Here is a 24,123-nt window from a genome sequence, read left to right as displayed (position 1 = left end):
ACAATAAAAATAAAGACATTTTGCATGTTTTTTCATTAGCTGGTGTGCAATTCTATTGTCTTAGATGCAATAACCTTTTGGCTGTTGTAACATACGCTATTACAAATACATTTGTGCCATTTTGGGATGGATTTGCTGAAACATTGACTTCTAGTTCTACAGTAGCATTCAGAATTCTTGACATTGTATTGATATAATTTCCTATTTCTTCATGATTCTGAGACTGTTGAGAAGATTTGGAGAATTCTGATATTTAGGAAGATGGGTTATCTCCCTCCCCAGATAAACATTCCATTAGGTAAGTTATATCCCATTCCCCCAAACAAGATAAACTGAACAGTCTCACATCTTTGTTGTTGATGGAGATAATTCTTTCCTCAATTCTCTGGTCTGTAATTTGTGAAAACCTCTCTTAAGGATCCTATCTTTTCAAATATTTTTTCCTTCCATTTGCTTTTTATTTTTGTCAAATATCTTATTATTGTTGTTCTTCAATGAGAGACTCTTCTGAAAGGAACCTGCTTTCTTTTTTTAAATGACACATTCTGCCATTTCCCCTCAAACTTTGATGTTTCTTTACAGCTGACTGTTCAGTGGATTTTTTGTTTTTGTTTGTTTTGTTTTGTAGCCAGCCCTGGGGCTTGAACTCATGGCCTGGACACTGTTTCTGACCCTCTTTGTGCTCAAGGCTATTGCTCTACTATTTGAAACACAGCACTAATTCTGGCTTTTTCTGAGTAGTTTATTGGAGATAAGTGTTTCACAGACTTTTCTGCCTAGGCTAACTTTGACTCATGATCTCAGATCTCAGCCTTTTGAGTAACTAGGATTACAGGTGTGAGCCACTGGTGCTCAGTGATGACTATTCAGTTTTGTTGTTTATTAAACTAAATGTTCAAAGAAGTAAATTACAGATTTCTTATCAAGAGTTACTCTTCATGTTTGTTTTTAGGCTTATATAAAAATCAATTTGGTTAAAGGTTCTAGTGTGGAAAATTTTTTCTAGCTGAGATTCAAAACATTGATCTTCATAAACATCAGTTTGAACTTGAAGCATGTATGTGTTTATTGGTTTGATTGGGTATTATTGTGAGTAGTGGTGAAGTTACAGGTGTAACTCCTCCCCACCATGAAAATGATCCAGCCCTACATTCCTCTTATAGAGGAATATCTACACTTATAGAGGATATCTACACTTACCCATTTTTAATACTTGAGCTTTTGAGAAAACTAAGGAATGGTGCTTGTTAAATCAGTGACCTCTGGGTAACCATCCTATAGAAGTTTGCAGTGACTTGGTAACTTTTTCCCAACTGCCTTTTTTAAAGATAATTGCTATATCAAAGGAACTAACTATATATCTGCTATAGAGTATTTCAGTGATGAAACTTATTTGTACTCATCCAACAATATAACTCCCATGTAAATTCCCTCTTAAGTATAATGTATCACAAGTTGGCTTCCACAGTAATTCTGAAAAACTCAGAGAAGATCAGAACATTGCTCTTATGTGGGATAAAAATCGAGGGTGAGGGAGAGAGGGAGGGAGGGAAGGAGGGAAAAGGAGAGGGAGGGAGATATTCATTGATTCTCACTGCAAATACCTTTTTATTTTAGGTAACATTATAGCAAGTATCTGTCTTCTCTGTCTTCCAATGTAGCACTTTGGGTCTTGTTGACTAATGGAATCTTTTTTTTTTTAAATTGTCAAAATACTGTACAGAGGAGTTACAATTACATGGGCAAAGTAATGAGTACATTTCTTACCAAGCATTGTTGCCTCCTTTGTTTCCCCTTCCCACCCATTCCCATCTCCCTCATCCCCCTCCAATCCTCCCCCTACTAATGGAATCTTAAAGGAAGAGAAAACTATATAAAATGTGTGAATAAAGTCACTAAGGGTTTTTTTTTGTATCTCTGCAAAAGCAAGTTTATAGTTTTTATAAACAAAAATAGGCCAAGGGAAATAATATTACAAACCAAATCAAAGAAATACGGTTTTAACAATGTTATCCAAGCCCCTCTCCACTGAAAACATGATGTTGTGCTACTTACCCAGAGAGTAGTAACCAGCAAACTAGAGCTCAGGGAACCAGTCTGGCACCCTGCTTGTTTTTTTATAAATAAAGTTTTCTTAAACACAGCTATGCACATTTTTGCCTTTGACTGTCTTTATGATCACAGTTGTGTGGTTTTGACAGAGACTGTACTGACTATGAAGTCTAAAATACTGTGAGGTCTTTAGTGGGAAGATTGAAGACCCCAGCTGTACAGGGTGCAAAGTCAGAAGGACTCTTTCAAATCTTCATCCTCCCACTACTAAAGGAGTTGAGAAATGTGACTAATATTTAATAACTTACATAGAAAGGGAAGTATGGAATAATATACTAGAAACATGAAAAAGACCTGAAATGCCATCATAATACACAGCATTTCTATGGTAGAGAGTAGTGGTATCTGGATAAAATAGCATTACTGGGCCTTTAACTTGTCATCTAGGTTCCAATTAGGATAATTTAAAAATCTGTCTGTCTGTCTGTCTAGAAAATATCTTGGTTTTTCACCACAGAGTATAACCAAAGGTTATAACTGTAAAAATCAATCTGCATTTCTTACTGGGAATTCTCTTGAGTATATCTAGTGTGGTCAGATATTCACTAGGCTATATTATTCCAGCACATCTTTAGAATAGGAGCTTAGGGCATCTGTGGAATGGGATCTGTCATCTGCAGTGATGTCTGTGGCAGCTGAAAGCATTTATAAATAGGCTTTTTCCACTCTTGCAAGGTTTATTACCAGTGATTGGGCCTCCAAACAAATCTTGATGACAGGAGCCAGACCAACACCTTGTTGGTCTTTCTTTAACAAACCCATAGCTGGGGTGGGGGCACCCCCCCCTGCAGGGGCTGAGGGAGGGAAAGGGGGAAAAGGAGGAGAGGGAGGGAGATATTCATTGATTCTCATTGCTAGCAGGTATCAGTCTTCACATGTAGCACTTTGGGTCTTGTTGACTAATGGAATCTAGTATGAATCTGTGAGTGAAATACAGTAATAAAGACAACTGGAAATGGGAATTTGGTTTCCATTTAAGGGATTATGGAATAGTCCTACTAAAACTAGAGAGAGAGAGAGAGAGAGAGAGAGAGAGACATGAGATCTAAATACTTTGTGCATCAGAAATTCTAGCTTGCTTCCAAAAACATCTTGACCATAAAAGCCAGGAAGAGAGGAACCATTCAAGCAGATTTGGTCAGACCAAAAGTATTACTTCACAATGGTCTCAAATTATAACTTTATTCAAATGGAATGCGTTGTCAATTACTAGTACATGATTACATGAAATTCCTGTAGATGATTTTAAAACATAGTAGTTTAGGATGGTGGTTCTCCACATGGGATAGCTGTTTAAATGCACTAGAACATTTTTCCCACCCTCCCTTCCTCCTTTCCCCCCTCCCTCATTTCCTCTTGCTCTCATCAGTATTGAGATTTGAACTCAGGGCCTAATGATTGCTTGTTCCCAAATCTTGAAGACACTTTGATTTGTGGTAAGGCAAAGTTTACTTCTGTAGAAGGGTTTTCCACTAGCATTTCCATTAGGCACTTTTAGTTGTTTCACCTTAGGTATGTTGATGTCAAGAGGATAAGTAAAACTTTTCTGGTTGAGAGCTTAGCATTTTAGGACAAATTATTAAACCTTTCTCAAATCCTTCTGGACATGAAAGAATGTATTTCTTACTGTTTTATATGTTCTCAGTTGAACTAATAACATTTTATTTCTATATTTCAAGTTTATTGGCATAGAGGCTAGTTTTTTACTTGTGTAGATATAATTTGATTTTATTTTTGTATTTGAATGATAGTGACAATTTTTTGTATCATTATGTGACTATAACATTTTAAAGTAACTATTGAAGCTACAATACTTCTGAGTCAGATTAATATTTTAACAGGGGTAGATTCATGTTTTGGATAGCTTTCATTAAGAAGCGAAAAAATACAAATTTTATATATTTTTACAAAATAATGGAAAAACATCTAGCTATTTGGCTATGCAATGCAGGATTTTGTATCTTCATTAGCTTCACAGTAAAGCTGCCTCTTAATATATCAGATCCATTTTCATGGTGGTTTTGATAGAGTTTAAATGCGTTTTAGAGATTTATTAAATTTTTAGCAATATATATCATATTTTGATACCGTTGGACATACTTATCTGTTGTCTTTTTTATGATTAAACTCATGGCCTTGAGAACGCTAAACACAGTGCATACTCTAACAATGAACTAGGCCCCTAGCATTTAGTATAGAGGCTAGTTTTATAAAGAAAAAAAAAACCCACCATAGTCCCACCATTTGTTTTTACATATTCCTTAAAGTAGGCAGTATATGACATAGCATCATTTATGGATAGCCTCCTTAGGGAAATCAACTATGAGATGGTTGGATTTGTCTTAGGTTTTTTGTTTTGTTTTGTTTTTTTGTTTGTTGTTGTTGATCATAGGACTTGAACTCTGGGCTTAGGCGCTATCCGTCAGCTCTTCAGCTCAAGGTGAGCACTCTACTGCTTGAGCCACAGTGCCATTTCCGGTTTTCTGGTGGCTTATTGGAGATAAGAGTCTCACGAACTTTCCTGCCTGGGCTGGCTTTGAACCATGATCCTCAAATCTCAGCCTCCTGAGTAGCTAGGATTACAGACATGAGCCACTGGAGCCTGGGTATTGTCTTAGGTTTTTATCCTTCTTCTATTACCTTTTCTTAGTTCCTTTTCTTTCAGATAATACCACCATCACACAAAGTTTCAATCCATTTATAAGAAGGAGACAAATTGGAGTATAATCCCTGACTAGAATTCCTAGCATCAAGAATTCTTGATGATATGTAAGTAGAAAAGGGAAGAGGTTCTTGAGAATTCTTCATTTTATTACTTTCAGTGTACATATGTTAATAGCTAGGGTTTTTATTAAGTACATTTATTCATTGTAAGTTTCATTAATAAAAAGAATTTATAACATTCTAGTCTGTATCAAGAAGTAGCATTTTTACTTTTCTGGATGGAGATTTAGATGATTATAAGATCTAAAAAGGTAAGGAAGAAGAATAGGCCAGCTAGTCTAGACCATCACACAATGAGATCTTGGAACTTCCAACTCCCCAGGATGGTGCAGCTGGCTACTGCTATATTTTCTGTACTCTTAGTGAGTTAAATTTGGCTTCGCAAAGTATTTTTAGGAGTAGATAAGACTATGTAAGTAGAACTTTGCAGTTTTAGCCAAAGAAAACAGACTGTAGATTTGATGACTCTATTTGATTTATTAGTACCATATGCAGGGCCTTTTGATCTTAAGATTCAGTTAACCAATGAATTGAAATTTATCAGAACTTCATCACATGGGAAGTAATTTTAATTTTCCTGTAGTGTTGATACTAATGTAATTATCCAACACCTGCATCTCATTGATGGTAATTGTGTTGGTTTATATTAAATTTTAATGATAGGTACAGACTGAACATTAAAAAGCTTTTAGATAACATTGGAAACACTCTTATTTCTAAATTACTTCATATTTGATTACTTCTGTTTTAAAAGAAAACACACACACACCTTCCCTCTTGAGAGCTGACCGTGTGACTCAGCAGTATTATGCCAGTCTAGCAAGCTTAAGGACCTGAGTTCAAACCTAGAACCACAAATTAAATAAACTCCAACTAAGAACAGGGGATTTGCATGTATGTAGTGACTGTGTTATTTTTAAGGAAAAGGAGAAATCAGCTGACCTTGATGATGCTGCATGAGCAGGTGTTTATGATGAAGTCTACTCAATCTTAATTTGTCAGAGTAAAGGAGTTTCAATTCAGTATGAGGTTTCATACCACCTCTGAATTCTTTTGTAATATGTTTTATAAATTAGAAAACTACTATAGGACAGATATTTCTGTCATTGAGCAATTGGCACTCATTTATTTTTGTCTTTTTATTCCTGAGACAAGCGAATCTATGACAGAAGTACATAAGTCTGTAAAATCAAAATGATTCATTAGGAACAGAGTCATTGGAATGCATTGTATGCTTGCATTGATGTGTCACCATGAGCTATTCTGTGCATCACTAACGTATGTTAATAAATTAAAAGCAGAATTGTGATATTAGTGTTTTAATATTTTGTACAAGAGAAGCTTGTTAGTACAAAATAATGGACCCCAGTGAGTTTCATTTCTTTTTCCTGTGAACTCTCAATAACTGTCTCTTGCCTATAGATGGTTTATGTTTAGATTAACTATCTTTTGTTAAAATTCTCCTCTTTGTCTCTTCTGTTTGCATAGAGGTCATTTCTAGAATGTCGTGTGTGTGTGTGTGTGTGTGTGTGTGTGTGTGTGAGTGTGACATTCTTCAGCTCCCAGCTTCAGAAGTTTATGTTTATAAGAAAAGAAATTTTGGGGCTGGGAAGGTGGCTCCGTAGTAGAGCACTTGTCTTGCATGCATGAGGCCCTGGGTTCGATTCCTCAGCAAAAAAGAAAAAAAGCCGGAAGTGGTGCTGTGGCTCAAGTGGTAGAGTGCTAGCCTTGAGCTGTAGAGCTGAGGGACAGCGCCCAGGCCCAGAGTTCAGGCCCCACGACCGGACCCCCCCCCAAAAAAAGAAAGAAATTTTGCATCCATCTAAAAGCAGTTGCTGTATTTCTTGGAAAGTCATTTTTTTGTGGTACTACATTTTGAACTTAAAGCCTGTGTTTGCTAGCCATGTGCTGTCCCACTGGAGATTGCAGCCATTTTTGTTTTAGTTGTTTTTTAAGTAGGGTCTCATGTGTATGCCTGGGTTGGATTGTATTTATGAATCTTACTTTGTCATCATGATACATACGACCAACTAGGACCAGCTTTTTGTTGGTTCAAATGAAGTCCCTTTTTTGGTGTGTGTTTTTCTGTTTTTGTTTTTGCCCAGGATTGCCTTATACTACAATCTTCTTGATTTCTGTCATCTAAGTAGCTTTGATTTTTAAATATCCTTATTTCACAGTTATTAATAATAGTAGTAGCCAATATTTGTCATTTATTCCCTGTGCTGTTCGAGGTGCATTATCTACACGTTAACCATATGAACTGGTACCATGATGGATTCCATTGCTGCACTTGAGAAATGATATGACTGAGACATGGAAGGATTGTATTACCTACCTAAGGTCACAGAACGAGAAAGTGGTTGTACTCGATTCAAACCAAGTCTTCTGTTTCCTGGACCTCTGTTCTCAATCAATCTATCATTCTGTTCCCTCCACCTCCCTATTAATCTGGAGTTTACAAAATATTTGACATTTAGATTAAGTTGTAAAACTCATACAAAAGAAAAACATAATTATTTCACAATTTTTTCCATCTTTTATAAACTTCCTTCTTTCATAGAGCCTATATCTACACTCACTTGAGGCTTCTCACTAATATATCAGAATAAGAAGGAAAGAGATCTTCCTTAGTGACTTTGTCCTGTTTACAGAATAGGAGTGTGTGCTATAACTGATAGGAAGGGCAGGTCCTCCAGTTAAACTAGTCATAAGATAAATAGATCTTGGAACTTTTACATAGTAACTTTTAACTATGTGCTTTATGAAACTCTATGGACTAGTGCAGGAAAGTTATTGAAGGTCTCATGTCAGACTTCTAACAGAAATACATTCTGGAATAACAAAGAAATGTTTTTCAAGATCTGGGTATATTACCCGAGTTAAGTGTTTGACATTTGATCTCTCTAGCAGAATGTCCTTACTGCACATACAGTACTATCAGATGAAAGAGGCTATTTCTGAAACAGTTCAGGGTGAATGTTTGCTTCTGATTAGCGTGTGTGAGTGTGTACATGCTGTGTGTGTGTGGGGGGGGGGGTGAATGAGTAATTGCGAAGTCATGACCATGTGTTTGGTGTCATTTAAACTGCCAATCTAATCTAAATATGCATGTGAGTGCCTGAGTAGACTGCTTTCTTTTCAAGAGGCTCACTCCAACCACTCTGAATTCCTTGCTGACACACATGAACTTTGGGCCACTTCTGTATTCCTGAGGGCCACTGTGTTTCCTTTTAAAAGAGGTGAGGATGATAATTTGCTTCCTGTATTTCTGATTTTTTTTAAAGGCCAGCTGTTTATTTACTATGTGCTGTAACTTCATAGGGAAGGTAGCTTCTAAGATGGTCTACAAAGCACTTGGGACAGGGGGACTCTTGGAGTGATAGAACAAGTATAGAGCACAGAGACTTTTATAGAAGAATTAATGGAAGAATTGAGGAGAATCTTAGTAACTTTAGATAATGAACTTGCATATTTCATTTTTAATCTGATTAAGAAAAATCAGAGAAAAAGTTTAGAAATAGGAGGTATGATTTTATAATACTTCGTTATATAAATGCAGCCCTGATAAGCATTCTTTCTTCAAATTATTATCTTTCTCTTCTAACTTCAAAAGTTTTAAGAATTCACTGGTAGGTTTTATCTGTGGGTGAATTCTTAAAATAAGTATTAAAGAAACAAAAGTTTTCTGTATTCATGAATGTATTATTAAGTAATTTCTCTTAGTTTCTTAGAGAAGCTAAGGATTAGAACTCCAAGTACTTCAGCAATTTGACATGAACCTTTTAACTCAGAATAACATGATTCTGTTCTTTCATGTTTCATAATTATGTATCAGCATAGTTTGAAAAGACTTACATTCATAATATATCCAATTATATGCATTTGGGCATAAGGTCATACACTGCAAACTGAACTTAATATAATAACTCTTGTCATCTAACGATTAAATATATTTGATGAAAATCAGTGGTCACTTAATTGTATACTAAAATGTTTTGTTAATTTTTAAAAACTTGTCACCGTAAATTCTTACATGTATTCAACTTTTCTTTTAATACTTTCAAAATCTATTTGAATAGAATTTGGGTTGTCTTTCTGGTTAATATATGTGAAATATAATCTAAATGCTCACAAAATTTAGAGAATATAGCATTCATTTGGTTTTACATTTTTGTCCTAAAGAAATATAGTAGTTATTTAGTTTCTGAAATTTCAGAAAGCATTCACTGCTCATTCATCAATGGAAATAAAATTTTCTAAAACTCTGTTCAAGGAGATTTTCTCCTGTGGATCTCTGTAAATCAAATGCAACCACACAGTGTCTAAATAGTTATTATGTATAAACAGGAAAAGTAATTGTATATAGATGCTAATAAATTATTTTTTTCTAGAGAGGATAAAATGTATTGTGTTTATTTAGATGTGGTGATAGCCAAAACTTTTAAAGAAATCATTTTTGAACACATTACCTTTTGAAATGTTTTCATTCCAGCACACTTTAAAAGACCGAAGCTGATCCTAAGAAATTATTTTCACTCCATAATGAATTATATTTTATATGATCATTAGTGGGGTGTTAGTGTTCCTTCAGATCTCCTCTTTCCTCTTCTCCTTCCTCTCCTCTCTTCTTCCCTTTCTTTTCCTTCCCTTTTCCCTTACCCTTTTTCCCTTCATATTGCTCAGTCCACACTTAGAGAATTTTAAAGTATGCTACATAACAGGAAATTTATGAAAATTATAATGCCAATATTTCTAGGTTTTCTTCACATGCTTAATTTATAAGAAAACACCATTTTGTGGACTAATTGACTTTCAGTTTCCAGTAACCAGCTAGAAGAGATGGTATGGTCTGTTCACATTTCATATTGATCATAAGGTAAAACCCAGCCAATCTCTTGGTAATGTTTATTTAAGTTAAGGACAGTGAAGTAGAAAAAAAGGTTTGTATCTTCAACTTGCTTGTTAGCACTTGGTCTTTTATGTATAATGGATAATAATTAGCTGTTACTATGTAGGAAGAAATTTGTAAGGCATGTTATAAATTAAATATGTTGAAGTTTTAGAGTATCACACACAGATTCAACGTGACTATATATTTGCCTATTGTAAGGTTTGTAGAGGTAAACTTTTCAAATAATGATTTTACCAATAGGAACTGCTCTTATTAAGACTAAAAGCAAGTTTAAACCATTCTTAAGAGATTGAAATTGAGTGTTTCTGGGGATTGATTCAGAAGCATTTCCAAACTCTCCGCTAAGAAAGCAGTAAATCATTGGTACTATTGCTTTAATTGAACACTGGATCTTGGGCCCTCATTAAGTTGTCTGTGAGGAAAAGAAAATTGAGGCCAGTGAGAAAGAAGCCAAGGAGAAGACCATTAGCTGGTGCTGTCCTAAGCTGCCATTATCAAAGGACATCCTTTGAGCTAATTTCTGCCCCATTTAAAAACAAAACAAAACAACAACAACAACAACCCCCCTCCCCCCACTATTTAGTGATTAGTGACCAATGGATAAGAGCAGAAAGCCAAGTGAATAAAGACCATAAATACTGAAGTCTTTGGTATAGCAGCCTGTAAAACTGTCAAAAAAACATTGCTTATGTGACAAAAAATAGCCTGAAGTGACAAGAAGTGTTAGCTTCCTAGGCAATATTCCATATTCATTGTCAGAAAACATGATTTAGTTTTCTTCAGAAAAATAGCGATTCTTCTTGAATTCAGTACCTGCCTTGCTTTCTTTGTTTTACATTATGTATGTTTGTTTGAATGTGTGGTTGACTGCATTTCCCGGTAGGAGTCATGATGCCTGTATAAAGATAGCTGCATTTCCAAAAGTAGAATCATGAGTACGGAAGCTTCTCTCTGATCCATCAAGATCTACTTACTTGCTAAGAATGTTAAGCCTGACTGGAATGAGTGGGTGAGTGTGTATGTCTATGTGTGTGTGTGTGTGTGTGTGTGTGTGTGTCCTTTTAAAAGGCAGATGGTTAGGAATTTGATGCTGCCATGTGCCTTTTACTTGTTTTTAAATTAAAAGGCTAAAGTTCGTAATTCTTAAATATTTCTTTCTTAGGGAAAAACGATAGAAAATAAAAACACAGAAGTATATAAGTCTATGTTAAAAACTATTGAGTTCTTCTGTTACAAGACCTAAGATTCAAATGATGGAAGTGTTGGTAGCTAGTACTTTAAATTTGTTTTCATTGGAGAAAATTCAAGATGCCAGATCCTAGGTCTTTATTTTAAACTCCTATTTTCCTGAACCTGACAATGATTCTGTGGCATTTGAGTGACATTGTTACCATGTTAATTCTGTGTTTTACTGTCTAACCCCTAAAACCCAAATGTGTGTTTTAGAGATGTGATTTCATTATGCTTCTTCAGCTTAGAAAATTGTTATCAACTGAGGGTACTTGGTTTTCAGCATCCAGGCTGTGAGAACTAGAGGTGTCATTCATTTGAAGGGAGCAGATGTTAAAGGTTCTTGCCCCTGCCTCCCTAATCCTAAACACCCCTTGAAGAAGAGAAATGTTTTCTTCCCCAAATAAGCATCTTTCCAATGGTGAGAAAAGGCGGTAAAAGGCAGTAAATCTGCCTTCTCATTATGAAGTATAACAATAGATTGATTTATGAAGAAAAGCAACTGTTAGCCTCATAGAAAATGTGTGCATGGAAACTCAGGTTCTTTTTTCAGAGCCTAGTAAGCAATAGCATTGCTCCTGATCTTGACAGGAATCTAATATTAACTAATACAAACTATGTTATTCTGAACACTACATTTTTTTAAAAGAGCTACATTGAGAACAAAAGAATCTTATCTCCTAATGTTTTCACAGGAGAAAACAGTCTCTTAAGTGTGTCAGAATTTTGGTGTTTCAGTTAACTTTCATTAAGATAGAGAGGCCTTTTTAAAAAAAATAAGTCTTATTTTTATTACCTTTTTGTTAGGACTTGACATTTTACATAGTAGCAATAGTAAGCATAGCATATTTAGGTGTTTGGCTGTTTATAAACAGTTTTACTTCATACTCTATTTTTTTTCATAGACACAATAAACAGAGAGTCCCAACTAAAGCCATAATGGAGATAATTTTAAGTTTCTGGGGAGATTGTATAAGGTATTTTGTCTTGTTTATGTTTTAAGGAAGTCTGTGTGTACTTTAAAATCTTTAGAGCACAATTGTGACCTCTTAATGTGATAATCATTAAGCATTTGTATGTGACTTAAAAATACAGCTTTCAGGTTCTTCTTTGAGCGTTAGTATAAAATGTGAGTCCAGATTGCTTTCAAGCAAATTGCAATGATAGTTATGTATATTTAGCAAATATGAGCACAAAATTTGGAATCTTAAGTATAACCATTGAGATTTGAGCAAGTAAATTACAGAATTAAAACTATTGATTAGCAGTAGGACTGGTACTGAAACTCATCTCTAAATAAACATGTATCTAATGTGTATTTATATATGCACATACATACATTTTATAGTCATAGTAAAAATCATTATAACAACAAAGCACATGCTGAGCTGAATCTTTAAAAGGAAAGACAGAAGAAAATATAAATTCAGGTTCTGTTATTGCCTTTTGCTTATTTCTTTTATTTATTTCTATTTATTGTCTTATAGATGGTATCTTTTTTAATATATATTTTTATTGTAAAGATACTGTACAAAGAGGTTATAGTTACATGAGTAAAGTAAGGTAATGAGTGCACTTCCTATCGAGCATTGTTACCCCCTCCTTTGTTTTTCCCCTACCATCCCTTTCCTCCCCAATTCCCTCCCCCCCCCAAGCTGTAAAGTTCATTTCAATCTAGTGTCTTGTGTATCTCATTGTTACAATGGGTCAACCTGTATCCTTATTTCAGCATTTTGTTATTTCCCTTCCCCTCCCCAAATTAGAAAAATGTATATACAAGATTCAGGACACTGGAATCAAATACAGTAAAAGCAGAGTTTATACCATGGTGGAAGAACATACAAAAGAAACAAAACAAATCACATAGTGCATCATAAGTACTTTAGAAACAACAGTGAAAGATAAAACCTCTTGTGTCCCTATCTTGGGGTTCTTTCAGTTAGCATCATTTTATATCGTCATATGGACATAGCTTTTGACCTTTTCTGCTTGTCCTACACACGTACTAGTTATTGCAAATAAGGGAAAACATTTCTATTTATTGCCTTATAGATGGTATCTTATACACATCTACATGCATGCATGCATACATACATACATACATACATACATACATACGTGTATACCTACACTTTCCTCTACATAGAGGAAAGGGCTCCAGTATGTTACCTGGGAAATACACTGTTATTTTAATTAGGAAAATACAAGACTTACAAAGAAACAATCCCTGCAATTATCAGCAATCTTTGTTGTATGAATTTAGTTAGAAAATGGCATTTTTGACATGGTAATAATTAGTCCATGTAAAATCAATGCTTTTTTTCCTTTGGATGGATTTCAGATTTGTAGAAGTCAAAGCACTATAAAAATACATAAAGTTTTAGAAATAAAAGAAGCTTTTAATACCATTATCATGGTGGTAATTCTAAGCTTCACATTTAGTGGGGAAAATTCTGTAATTCAGAGTAATGGTTAAAATGAATAGAATGGCTTGACAACTTGTTGAAGTCTATGACGATTTTACTATTGTCTGCCAAATGCTTTATGAACATTTTAAAACAAGTTCTGTGTGTATGTGCGCGTGTATGTATGCTCTCACGTGCAAGGTGCAAGGTCTCAGAACTTGAACTCAGGGCTTGGCACTGTCCTGTTCCTGAGCTTTTTAAACTCAAGGCTAATAATGCTCTACCACTTGAGCCACAGCTTCACTTTTGGCTTTTTGGGAGGCTCATGGACTTTCCTGCCTGGGATGGCTTCAAACTATGATTTACACATCTCGGTCTCCAGAGTAAGCTAGGATTATAGCCATGAGCCAGTGGTGCCCAGTTGACAAATCCATTTTTAAAAGGTCTAAATTTATTTAAAAAGTGCAGGCAAATGCCTTGTCAGGATGTACTCTTCAGCTATATCTGTGTTTTGGGTAGTGCATTTCAATTCATTGCCACCTTAATGTCCTAATTAATTCAATTTATTTTATTGTAATATTTTATTATTTATAAATTTATAATTATAATCCAAAATTGAGAGCTATGACCAAACATCACATACTTTTAATGTCTTTTTAAATTCATTATTGCCCTTATAGAGGCAATAATGTGATTTTAAAAAATTACTTTGGGTTTCTAGTGCTTTTCACAAGTGGGTTATTTCTGGGTTATTTCACACATAAATGAAGAGAGTTCTGGCAGCAATTGCCAGATCTTACTGTGAGCTGATGAGCAGCTGTGCTATGATGCCCACTGCTCAGCTCCAGTAACAATCTGGGCCAGGTCTATCATGGAATTTGTTTCCCTTTCCAGTACTCTTTTGTGAAGCACCAAAGTTGGAACTCCTCTCACTTGTAATTTTGTTTCTTCTGTATACCTCAGCTAAGGGAAAGACATGCAAGCAGTAAATGATATAAGTCTTTTGCCTCACAATTAAGTGGTATATATTATATCCAGTTGTGAAACTCTTATTTCTATGTACATAATCCTTGCTCAAATATTTTTAGGTGGTGTACTGTAAATGGTCTCTTTCCAGACAATTCTGCATGTCCCAAACTCTTGACTAGTAAGGATTCTCAAGCCAGTAAGATTTTAGAACACAACTAGCATATATACCATCCTGCAACAACTGAGATTTTTGATGGAGCACATGTTCTGACTACAATAGTCAGTAGCAGTCTTCAAAGTAGTACTGATGATGAGAGATAAAAGACTCTGGCTTTTCTGCTTAAAAGAGAGGAAGCTCAAAGAAGCCATCTCTAAGTGTAGACAAGGGTCTTATGGAGAGATTTATAGGCCCTTGTTCTCCAAGGCCATTTCATTTCCTAATGAGATTTTTGTGTTCTCAGAGAGGGAGTGCTAAGTCCAAAGGGCAACAGCATTTAGTGATAATAATGAAGATATTCATAATAATGATGAAAGCAAATGCAGTTTAAAAACAGGGTCACCTCAACATAAAGCCAATTACCTTGGCATCTAGGATAGTGTTTATCTGACCTTGGCATCTAGGCTAATGTTTGTCTGCAATATAAAAATACAACAGAAATAAGGACATTTTCTGTTTGGCTAACAGTTTAGTTGAGAAAGTAATTCTTAGTCAATGGCTCTATTACTAGAAGGTGATAGATATAACAATACTTTTGAACATGTAACAGCCCAAGTGACTAAGTATTATTCTAGTTTCACATCAGGCGCATTCAGGTTTCATAACACAAATGGAGAGAGCATGCCAAAAAGAGATGTAGCATCTTGCCCTTACTGGTGTTCATAAACTTGAATAGCATTTAAAGGAGTTGTCTTCCCTTCCTCAGTTTCACCTTGTTTTGAAAGAAAATCTGGCTGACATATATTATTACAAATATTCAGTTATTGTCTTAGATGTTACCAGATTTTGTGTTGTAGAGTTAAGAAACAAAGACAAATCACCTTTGAAGGCAAATGGATTGTTGCACTGTGTTGTCATGTATCTTCTTAATCAGGACAAGAGAGCATCAGGAGCATCAGTTCAGAGGAGAAACTACCCTACTTCCCCTTACAAAACTTATTGAACTCGCGAGGTTCCTAGCTAGGACCAGTGGTAATATTGATTGGACAAATGTTAGAAGCGATCAATTCAAGTGCAAGAAGCCCCTGGGATGAGATGTTTTGTTTTACCATGGGTTTGCTTTGAGGGTAGATTACAAGATGTCCCTGGTGGACAGAGATATAGTATATCTTTCACAGTGACATGGAAAGCTTGTTTCCTGACATTCATGTTTCGAGAGGATGTAGTTTCATTCAGAGCACTACTTTAAATTAATTGAACCTTCCCACCATTAGGAGGTATAAAAGAAAGAGCAGTATTGGAGAAATCTTCAGAAAACTTGATTCTAATGCACATAAATGTTACCTAATCTTAACTGTGCTGCAGTTTTTTCTGCAACATGGCACTAAAAAATGTTGCCATTGTCAGCTTGAGTTCTCATCACAAAATCTATGCCGTGGGTAGCTTCAACAACAGAGATGAATGTATTTCTTCCAGTTCTCAGGGCTGAAAGTCCCGAGTCAGAGAGCTTGGTTTTAATATGGACTCCTTCTTGTTGTGTTCTCACATAACAAAAGTAAGAAAGAAAAAGGAAGTTTTGCTGATATTTCTTTTTATACGGGCTCTTATTCATCATGGAAGCCTACATTCCTGACTTCACTTAAACCTAGTTACTTCCTAAAGATCTTCTGTCCAAAATCTATTACATTGGAAGTTAGGTTTTTCAACAGATGAATTTTAAGGGAGGGGGACACAATTTATTCCTTAATGCCTAACATTCTCATACAAAGCAATTGAAATAGGAATATCATAGTGTAAAGAATAGAAAAGATGCATTAAGTGGTTACAGTTTACCAATGTCAGCCAAATCTGATTTCCATATACCTTTATGTATAATAAGGTTTTGATCCTTATTTGAAGCAGTTATTGATGTAAACCCAGATGAATAGAAACATTCTATTTCTAGCAGTTTTACAATTGACTCTTTCATTAATCTTGTTAACTTAACCTAAGTCTTTTTTCTTATTACTTTTCAATACTTATTTCTTAGCTTACCTTTGGCCTTTTATTAGGATAGCTTTCTCGTAATATTATGCAATCATGAGAATTACAAGTTTTACTTACATGATGGAGAACATTTCTCAGTTATTTAGCATGGATATAATGTTATTGCTCTTTACAATTAAATATACACTTCAAAATTAAATGATTTTTGTTTCTTATAGATCAACTAAATACAATACTCCGTTAAGTGATTTTCATATCAAGATATAATATCAAGTCTTTTCCTTTAAAAATTTATTTTATGGTAAAAATACTCTACAGAGGGGTTACAGTTACCTGAGTAAGGTAATGGGTACATTTCTTGTCAAGCATTGTTACCCCCTCCTTTGTTGTTCTCCCACTGTCCCTTCCCTCCCCCACCTTACTCCCTCCTCCTCCACCCCCAAATTGTAAAGTTCATTTCCGATATAGTGTCTTGTGGGTATTATTGTTGCAATGGGTCATCCTGTGTCCTTGTTTCAGTGTTTTGTTATTCCCCTTCTCCTCCCCAAGTTAGACAAGTGTATATACAAGCTGCAGGGTACCAAAATCAAGTACAGTGACAACAGGGGATATATTATAGGGGGAAGAACATACAAAGGAAACAAAAAAATATAGTACATTATGAAGTCTTTTCTTAATGAAAGTATCACACTGAAAAGAATCCAGTACTTAAGTCAGTCTCGATGAAAAATGAACGGAGAAGTAAAGTATGGTATGGTCTGGTGTATTTTTTCCTTTGGTTAGGAATATCATCTACAGAGTGTTTCTGGATATTTGTACAATGAAGAGACAACCTTTATTGCAGGCCATTTTGTATATGGGATAAGTTCTGTAAAAAGTAGGAATGTACCTGAAATAATTTCTTTTTAACTAGTTTTACTTTGTTCTTTCCCTTTTTGCTGAAGAAAGGGACACTTCCTCTCCCCCCGCATCTTTTACTACATTTTGATTGCTTTAAAGAATAAGTTGGACCAAAGGAAAGACTTCTGACTTGTCTGTGCCTAATACAAGAAACAGTGCTAGATTGTGCGCACCTTCCCTTGGGATCTACCTTGACAGATGTGTCTTTTGAAACAGTTGAATTCTAGGAGTTGTAAACATATAATTTTTCTTACTTGTCCTGAACAAAAATAATCCTTTAGAAAATCCATTACAAAATGATTTTGCATAGCCATTGTATGTTGAAGATTGCATTGCAAATCTTGGTAGGCCCATTGTTTTAGTAGTTAAGTTTATATCCATTTTGGGCAATAGAGGAATTTAAAACCTTTCGTGTGTGTGTGTGTGTGTGTGTGTGTGTGTGTGTGTGTGTGCGCACGCCTGGTATAGGGCTTGAACTTAGGGCCTAGGTATTGGCCTTGAACTTTTGTGCTCAAAGTTACCGTTCAACTACTTGAGCTACAGCTTCACTTCCAGCTTTTTGGTGGTTAATTAGAACTCAGAGTCTCACAGACTTTCCTGCCTGGGCTGATTTAGAACTGCCATCCTCAGATCTCAGCCTCCTGAATAGCTAGGAATACAAGAATAAACCACCTGAACCAGGCAAAGACCTCGTTGTAAATAATGGTAACAATCAAATATTGATTAATATTGATTAGTTGCTATCATAACAGTTGTTTAGGTGTTTTCTCACTTTGTTATACTGCTTTAATGTAAGCATTTTATATGAGATTTGGTACCTTCACTCTATGAGGAAACTAATGCTTATTTATGTTAGCTTTCCAAATCACAGCTAGTAAGCTTCAGAATTGAGTTTTTAAACCCATATGTTTGTCATATACATAGAAAAGTCATTTAAAAAGATTTCATGATGTCCAGGTCATTAGCAAAATAATCAGAATCAGAATCTTATTGGACTTCTTTATTCTCTTTTTTTCCTTTTCCAAGCTTTTTCCACATTTTTATTTGTATCACTTAGTTGTACAAGGGGATCTCATTATAACATTTCCATATATGCATACAATATACCTTGATCAAACTTACTCTTAATTTTTGATTTACCATTCATAGATTCACATGCATTATTTTTTGAGATACTGAAGTTTGAACTTGGGACCTTATACTTCCTAGGAAAGTACTGCTTGAACCATGTCTCCATCCCCCTTTAAAAAAATTTATTGTCAAGGTGATATACAGAGGGATTACAGTTATATAAGTAAGGTAGTGAGTACTCTTCTTGTCAAACTTGTTACCCCTCCCTCATTTTTCTCCCTCTTTCCTTCCCCCTAGACACCCCCCCTCAGTTGTACAGATCATTTCCAACACATTGTCTTGTGGGTATTGCTGTTGCATTGGTTCCCCCTTGGTTCTTTGTCTCACCATTTTGTTGTTCCCCTTCCCAAATTCAGATAAATGTATATACAATACCCAGGGTACTATAATCAAATACAGTGACAACAGGGGATAAACTATAGGGGGGAAAATACAACAGAAAGAAGACATCGCATAATACATTAAAAACAACAACAACAAAGAAAAACCTCTGTGTCCGTGTCTTGGGGTTCATTTCATTTAGCCTCATCTTATATGGTCATATGTATATAGCTATTGAGTTATTCTGCTCAACTACTAGGACTGTCCTGGACATATGTTAATTATTACAAATGAGAGAAACCATGGGGCCTATGTTTCTTTGGGCCTGGCTTACTTCATTTAATGTGATTTTTTCCAAGTCTTTCCATTTCCTAGCAAATGGGGCAGTGTCATTCTTTCTGATGGAAGCATAGAATTTCACTCTCTCTCTCTATATATATAATATATATGTGTGTATATTATATGTATATATATCACATTTTCTTGATCCATTCATCTACAGAGGGGAATCTGGGTTGGTTCCAAATCTTAGCTATGATAAATAATGCTACCAGTTGTGCTGGTAGCTTTAGTATGGCCTTGTTTGTGGTCACTTTTGATTTAGTTACTTTTTAGATGGTATTTCACTCATTTTTCCTAGAGCCAGCCTTTAACTTAGTCCTCCCATCAATGCCTCCTACATGGAGGGGAATATAGCTGTGCATCACCATAACCAGCTTATTAGTTGAGATGAATCTCACTTTTTCTTCTAGGCAGGCTTTGAACCATTATCTTCCCAATCTCTACCTCTCAAGTAACTGAGATTATGGATGTACACCACCATTCTTGCCCTCATAGACACACACACATTTTTAAATGTCTTTTAGGGTATAAAATCAGGGAAGGAAGATACTATGACTTATTAATCCTGAAGGTCTAATAAAGATGTTTGTGGAGTTTTTCTTTTTTAAGAACATATAGCCTGTAATCTTTATAATCATTCTTGCTCTGTGTTTTTGGAGGGAAAGTACAATTTTCTTAAGATGAAAAATCCCCATATTTCATGGAAGTGATCCACAGTTGTTAAGATCAGATGAGGTAGAAGATATTAGATGAAATTAAAGACAATATTGGCCTTCTCTGGTGGCAGAGGGGCATCTGAAGAATTAATATTAGGTTCAGTTCTGTCCTAGTTAAGTGAGTTTAATGTCCATCCACCATAATGTGAAGGAATGTGGTTCATAATAGTGGGTACTGGTGCTTTCTTGAAAATCACTTTGAAGAGAGGCTGCTTTTAGGGATAGATTCACACATATCTTATTTATCTTGGGTGTATACTCATATTTTTATAAATACAAAATTTTCCCAACAGCATATTGTTGTTGCTTTTACATTAAAAAATAATAATAAAAGAAGTAGCTGGTCCACAGTGCCTCAACCCTGTAATGCTAGCTACTCAGGAGGCTCAGATCTGAGGATCGCAGTTTGAAGCCAGCCCAGGCAGAAAAGTCCCAGTAAGACTCATATCTCCAATTAATCACTCAAAAACTGGAAGTAGAGTTGTGGCTCAAAGTGGTAGAGCACTAGCTTTGAGCAAAGGAGCTCAGGGACAGCATCCAGGCCCTGAGTTCAAGCCTCACAACTGACTCCCCCCCACCACAAAAAAAATTGCTGGGTGCTGGTGCCTCACATCTGTAATCCTAGCTACTCAGGATGTGCAGGCATCATAAACCTTGAATAAAAAGAACTTATCTTTGGTTGTTTTCTTTTCTTTTCTATTTGTCCATTTTCTGATAATTAGCAACTGTGGGATTATTTAACCTTGTTTATGGGTAAGAAGCTAAAAAGACTCTAGTGCTGACATCAGCCTGATTCTTGAGAGGGTCAGGTTTAATAGGGGTAGGTGGAGTGGCGGCCACCATCCTCCCTTATTAGCCTAGTTTATATCACTCTTAGTCTAGAATGCTGGCAAAGTGGCTTCTTTAGGTCCAGCACAACGTGTGCTGCTGGTCAGGCAGCATGTGGAATTAGTAGAGCTCTTTACTCACTGTAAGGAAACAGCTTTTTTTTTTTTTGGCTCCCAAATGGTTTCCAGAGCAATCAAAATAATACCATTTGCAGGCAGACACTTTTCAAGGCTGAAAAGAGCAGCTTGGAGAGGAAAAGGAGTGCTCTCTGGGCCCTGGGAGAACTGTTTTACAGCTGGGCACTGCACATAAATGCCAACTGAATGCCCTTTCAGTTGTGTAACTCACCACTGGGGCTCCACCGTGGAAGAGGCACTCAACAAAAATGAAGAGTACCTCACACAGGCATTTGTACTTGTAAACCAACTCTGCTTTGTGAGCTGCAAACAGCAATGTGTAGGACATTGTATTACAGTTTCCAAGTAAATCCTGCAATGGTGAAGGGTTGGTGGGCCGCCTGCTTCTCATTAGAGATCCTGTCTGGCTCTTTTCCTAGAGAATGAGTGGTAGATTGCTGACACCTGTTTTCCCATCCAGCCTGAGTATGTGAAGTGTGCATTAGGAATGCTTGAAAGTGCTTCCTTGTGTCCCAATCGTGGAGCTTGGCACTGCTCGGAGAGGAGGAGTCCATTGCTGGGAAGGGAAAAGTGAAAATCAGTGGTGAAAAACTGCTGTTATAAACTGAAACTCAGATCTCGTTTCGTAGCTACTGACTGCTTGTTCACGCTCCAGCTTTATTACTCATTGAACAAAGGAAAAAGAACATGTATCCTCTACCGTCACATATTTCTCAAATAACATGAGTATGTGGTCGAGACAATGAGCACATTGAAAATGGGAGTTCAAGAGAAATTGTCCACTCTTATACCTAAATATATCAGCATTATTAAGTTATTTAAAAGTAACATTTCTCCTGAAGTGTGCAAAGTACATGTGCATGGCTGAAAAGTCCCTGAGACATTTTAATCTTCAATTAACTGCCAAAAAGCCAGAAGTAGGCTGTGGCTAAACGGTATAGCACTACCCTTGTGTTCAAAAGCTAAGGAACAGAACCCAGGACCTAAGTTCAAGCTCCAGTAGCTGCACAAACAAACAAAAACACTATGGCAAACAACAGAGGGCTGGCCCAATGTTCTGCCTGTAATCACAGATTCAGAATGCCTTCTGTTTACAGGTATGAAAAGGTTAACAAGAAAACATTTTTTGAAGTGCTAGCAGTTTAGAGTTGAGCTAGAGAGAATACACATCGAAGTATAATATTGTGCATGTCTAGTAAGGAAACAGGTGATGTCCCTTCTGTGTCTTCAGGATGTTTGCAAGGAGAGAGGTTGGGATGGGTGGGAAAATGTGTGTAGAATTTGTTCTCTGCCATTCATAGGCTGCAGAATTAAAGGATATTTTAAAATGGAGAATATAATCAAACTATATTAAATGAGTGTATGGAAATGTCATAATGAAACCTCTGACTTTGTACAATTCAATTTATGACAATAAAAAATAGTAGCCAAAAAATAATAGCGGCAACATTTCTTCTGACTGTGGGACTTGGCTGGGTCTGGTGAACATTGGCCTCCATTTGTGAACTGTGGGTGAATAGGGTTATGTCTGGGTCATGGCCTTGGACCAGAGTGAAATTAACTGTCTCATAATGTGATTGAACTAATGACCTTGGCCTCATTACTACTGTGTTTTAACCAGTGGAATCAATCAGATATTGTAGAAAGAGTAATCAAGGTATCCCTGAGAAAGATGAGCCTAGCAATAAATAGGGGTGAACCAAAACCAGGTACTTCCCTCATCCAGCATCATCTGGGCTTTTGTCTTTACATTTTTTGCGTTTCCATACTTATTTCTACATCTAGTAATAATAAAGTGGTTAAAACAAAAAGGACATCATGACTCTCCCATGTTGCTATTCTGACACAATGAAATGTGTAGTCAGTTTTCCATATGTAATGCCCCATAAATTTACTGATGATGCCTTTTTCTTCTTCTCTAAAGTCGGAACAACCCAGTCCTGCCAGTTCCAGCTCCAGTTCCAGCTCCAGCTTCACACCGTCCCAGACCAGGCAACAAGGTATCAACAGCTCCAAGGCAAACTATGAGACATTTTTCTCATAAAGTATCTTAATGAGTTGATTTATGACCTATCTTCCACTGTTTTATTATTTGAATGGTAACTTGGCTTTTATGCAGTTGTATTTATTTCCCCTAGGAATGCATGTGAACATTGTTCTGATATATGGGGCCAGACTTTAGAAATTTCCCCCCCTTACTAGTTCTTGCCATCAGATTCCCATTTGACAAAAGGATTATAGACACAGCCTATTCCAGGGAGTTCCCAGATACAACAGCACACCCTGGACTTGACAGGCTTTGACATAAAGAAATAGGTTTGCACTCTTCCACTTCGGACACCTTTCATCTTTATTTTATTTCTTTTTAATCTCAAGATTAATAGACTCTTCTAAAGCAAAATGTTAATTTACTGACTCTTAAATCAATATCCTATATTCTGATTGTTAGCCATACTTTGAATAAAGATTAGTAAACTGGAAACTAGTAATAGGTATATTTAGTATATTTTCCATGTGTATATAAAAATGTTCAAATGTAGGCTTTTAAAATTTTTTACATGAAAAAGTATTACAAGGGACAATTAATTTTTTAGCATTCTATTAAACATTGCCTTTCTTCATGGTCCACGCTGAATTCCTAATGTCCTTGTGTGTCTTGAAAAGGATTAAATTGCTGTGCATATTTGGACTAAGGATAAGCTTCCAGGAAAAAAAACAAAGACAGTGATAGTTTTGACTATTCAGTCAGAGCTCTTGTTCCATATTTCCAAAGGCTTAGGCTCACTACAAAAGCAGAGAAATTTGTGTTGTATAAAATGTGAGGTTACAGGCAGTTGATGTTTACCTTAGAACTGAGTTAGTGTTAGTTGAGATATTCCTACCATAGAATTGGCTAAACCAGAATGCCTCTCTCACCTTATTGATTGCCTTTACAATTCATCTTGAAAACTTGAAATACCTATCTTGTTTTCATCACATCTAAGATTAGTAAAATAAAAGAAGCTACACTAATGAAAATGGGTGTGCATGTGTGTTTTATGGTTTTGTTCTGTTCTAGAAAAAAGAGTTATAATTCAGTTTTTTTCTTCCATGTAATATTGGATATAATCTTGAGTTTTCTGGGCATTTGATTTATTACATGGCCTTATTTGTGTTAATTCATGCTGGTATTCTGCCAGAAATTTCTTTAAAAGTAAAATGAAAATTGGCTGCATAAAATTGTTGCAACAAGACCTTCTGTGCAAGATCA

At 35.8% G+C, this 24,123-nt stretch overlaps 1 protein-coding gene across 1 annotated transcript in view; it reads left to right on the top strand.

Moving 5' to 3' along the window:
* Mllt3 (myeloid/lymphoid or mixed-lineage leukemia; translocated to, 3) overlaps positions 1–24,123 on the top strand; it is a 278,452-nt gene that overhangs the window by 232,814 nt on the left and 21,515 nt on the right. The window contains exon 5 of the mRNA XM_013020763.1: positions 22,798–22,873. Within this exon, the coding sequence (XP_012876217.1) occupies positions 22,798–22,873 (76 nt within the window). The remainder of the gene's footprint in view (positions 1–22,797; positions 22,874–24,123) is intronic.

The sequence above is a fragment of the Dipodomys ordii genome, unplaced genomic scaffold (assembly GCF_000151885.1).
Source record: "Dipodomys ordii isolate 6190 unplaced genomic scaffold, Dord_2.0 Scaffold53, whole genome shotgun sequence".
Taxonomy (NCBI): Eukaryota; Metazoa; Chordata; class Mammalia; order Rodentia; family Heteromyidae; genus Dipodomys; species Dipodomys ordii.
This window is presented reverse-complemented; position numbering and strand designations above follow the sequence as displayed.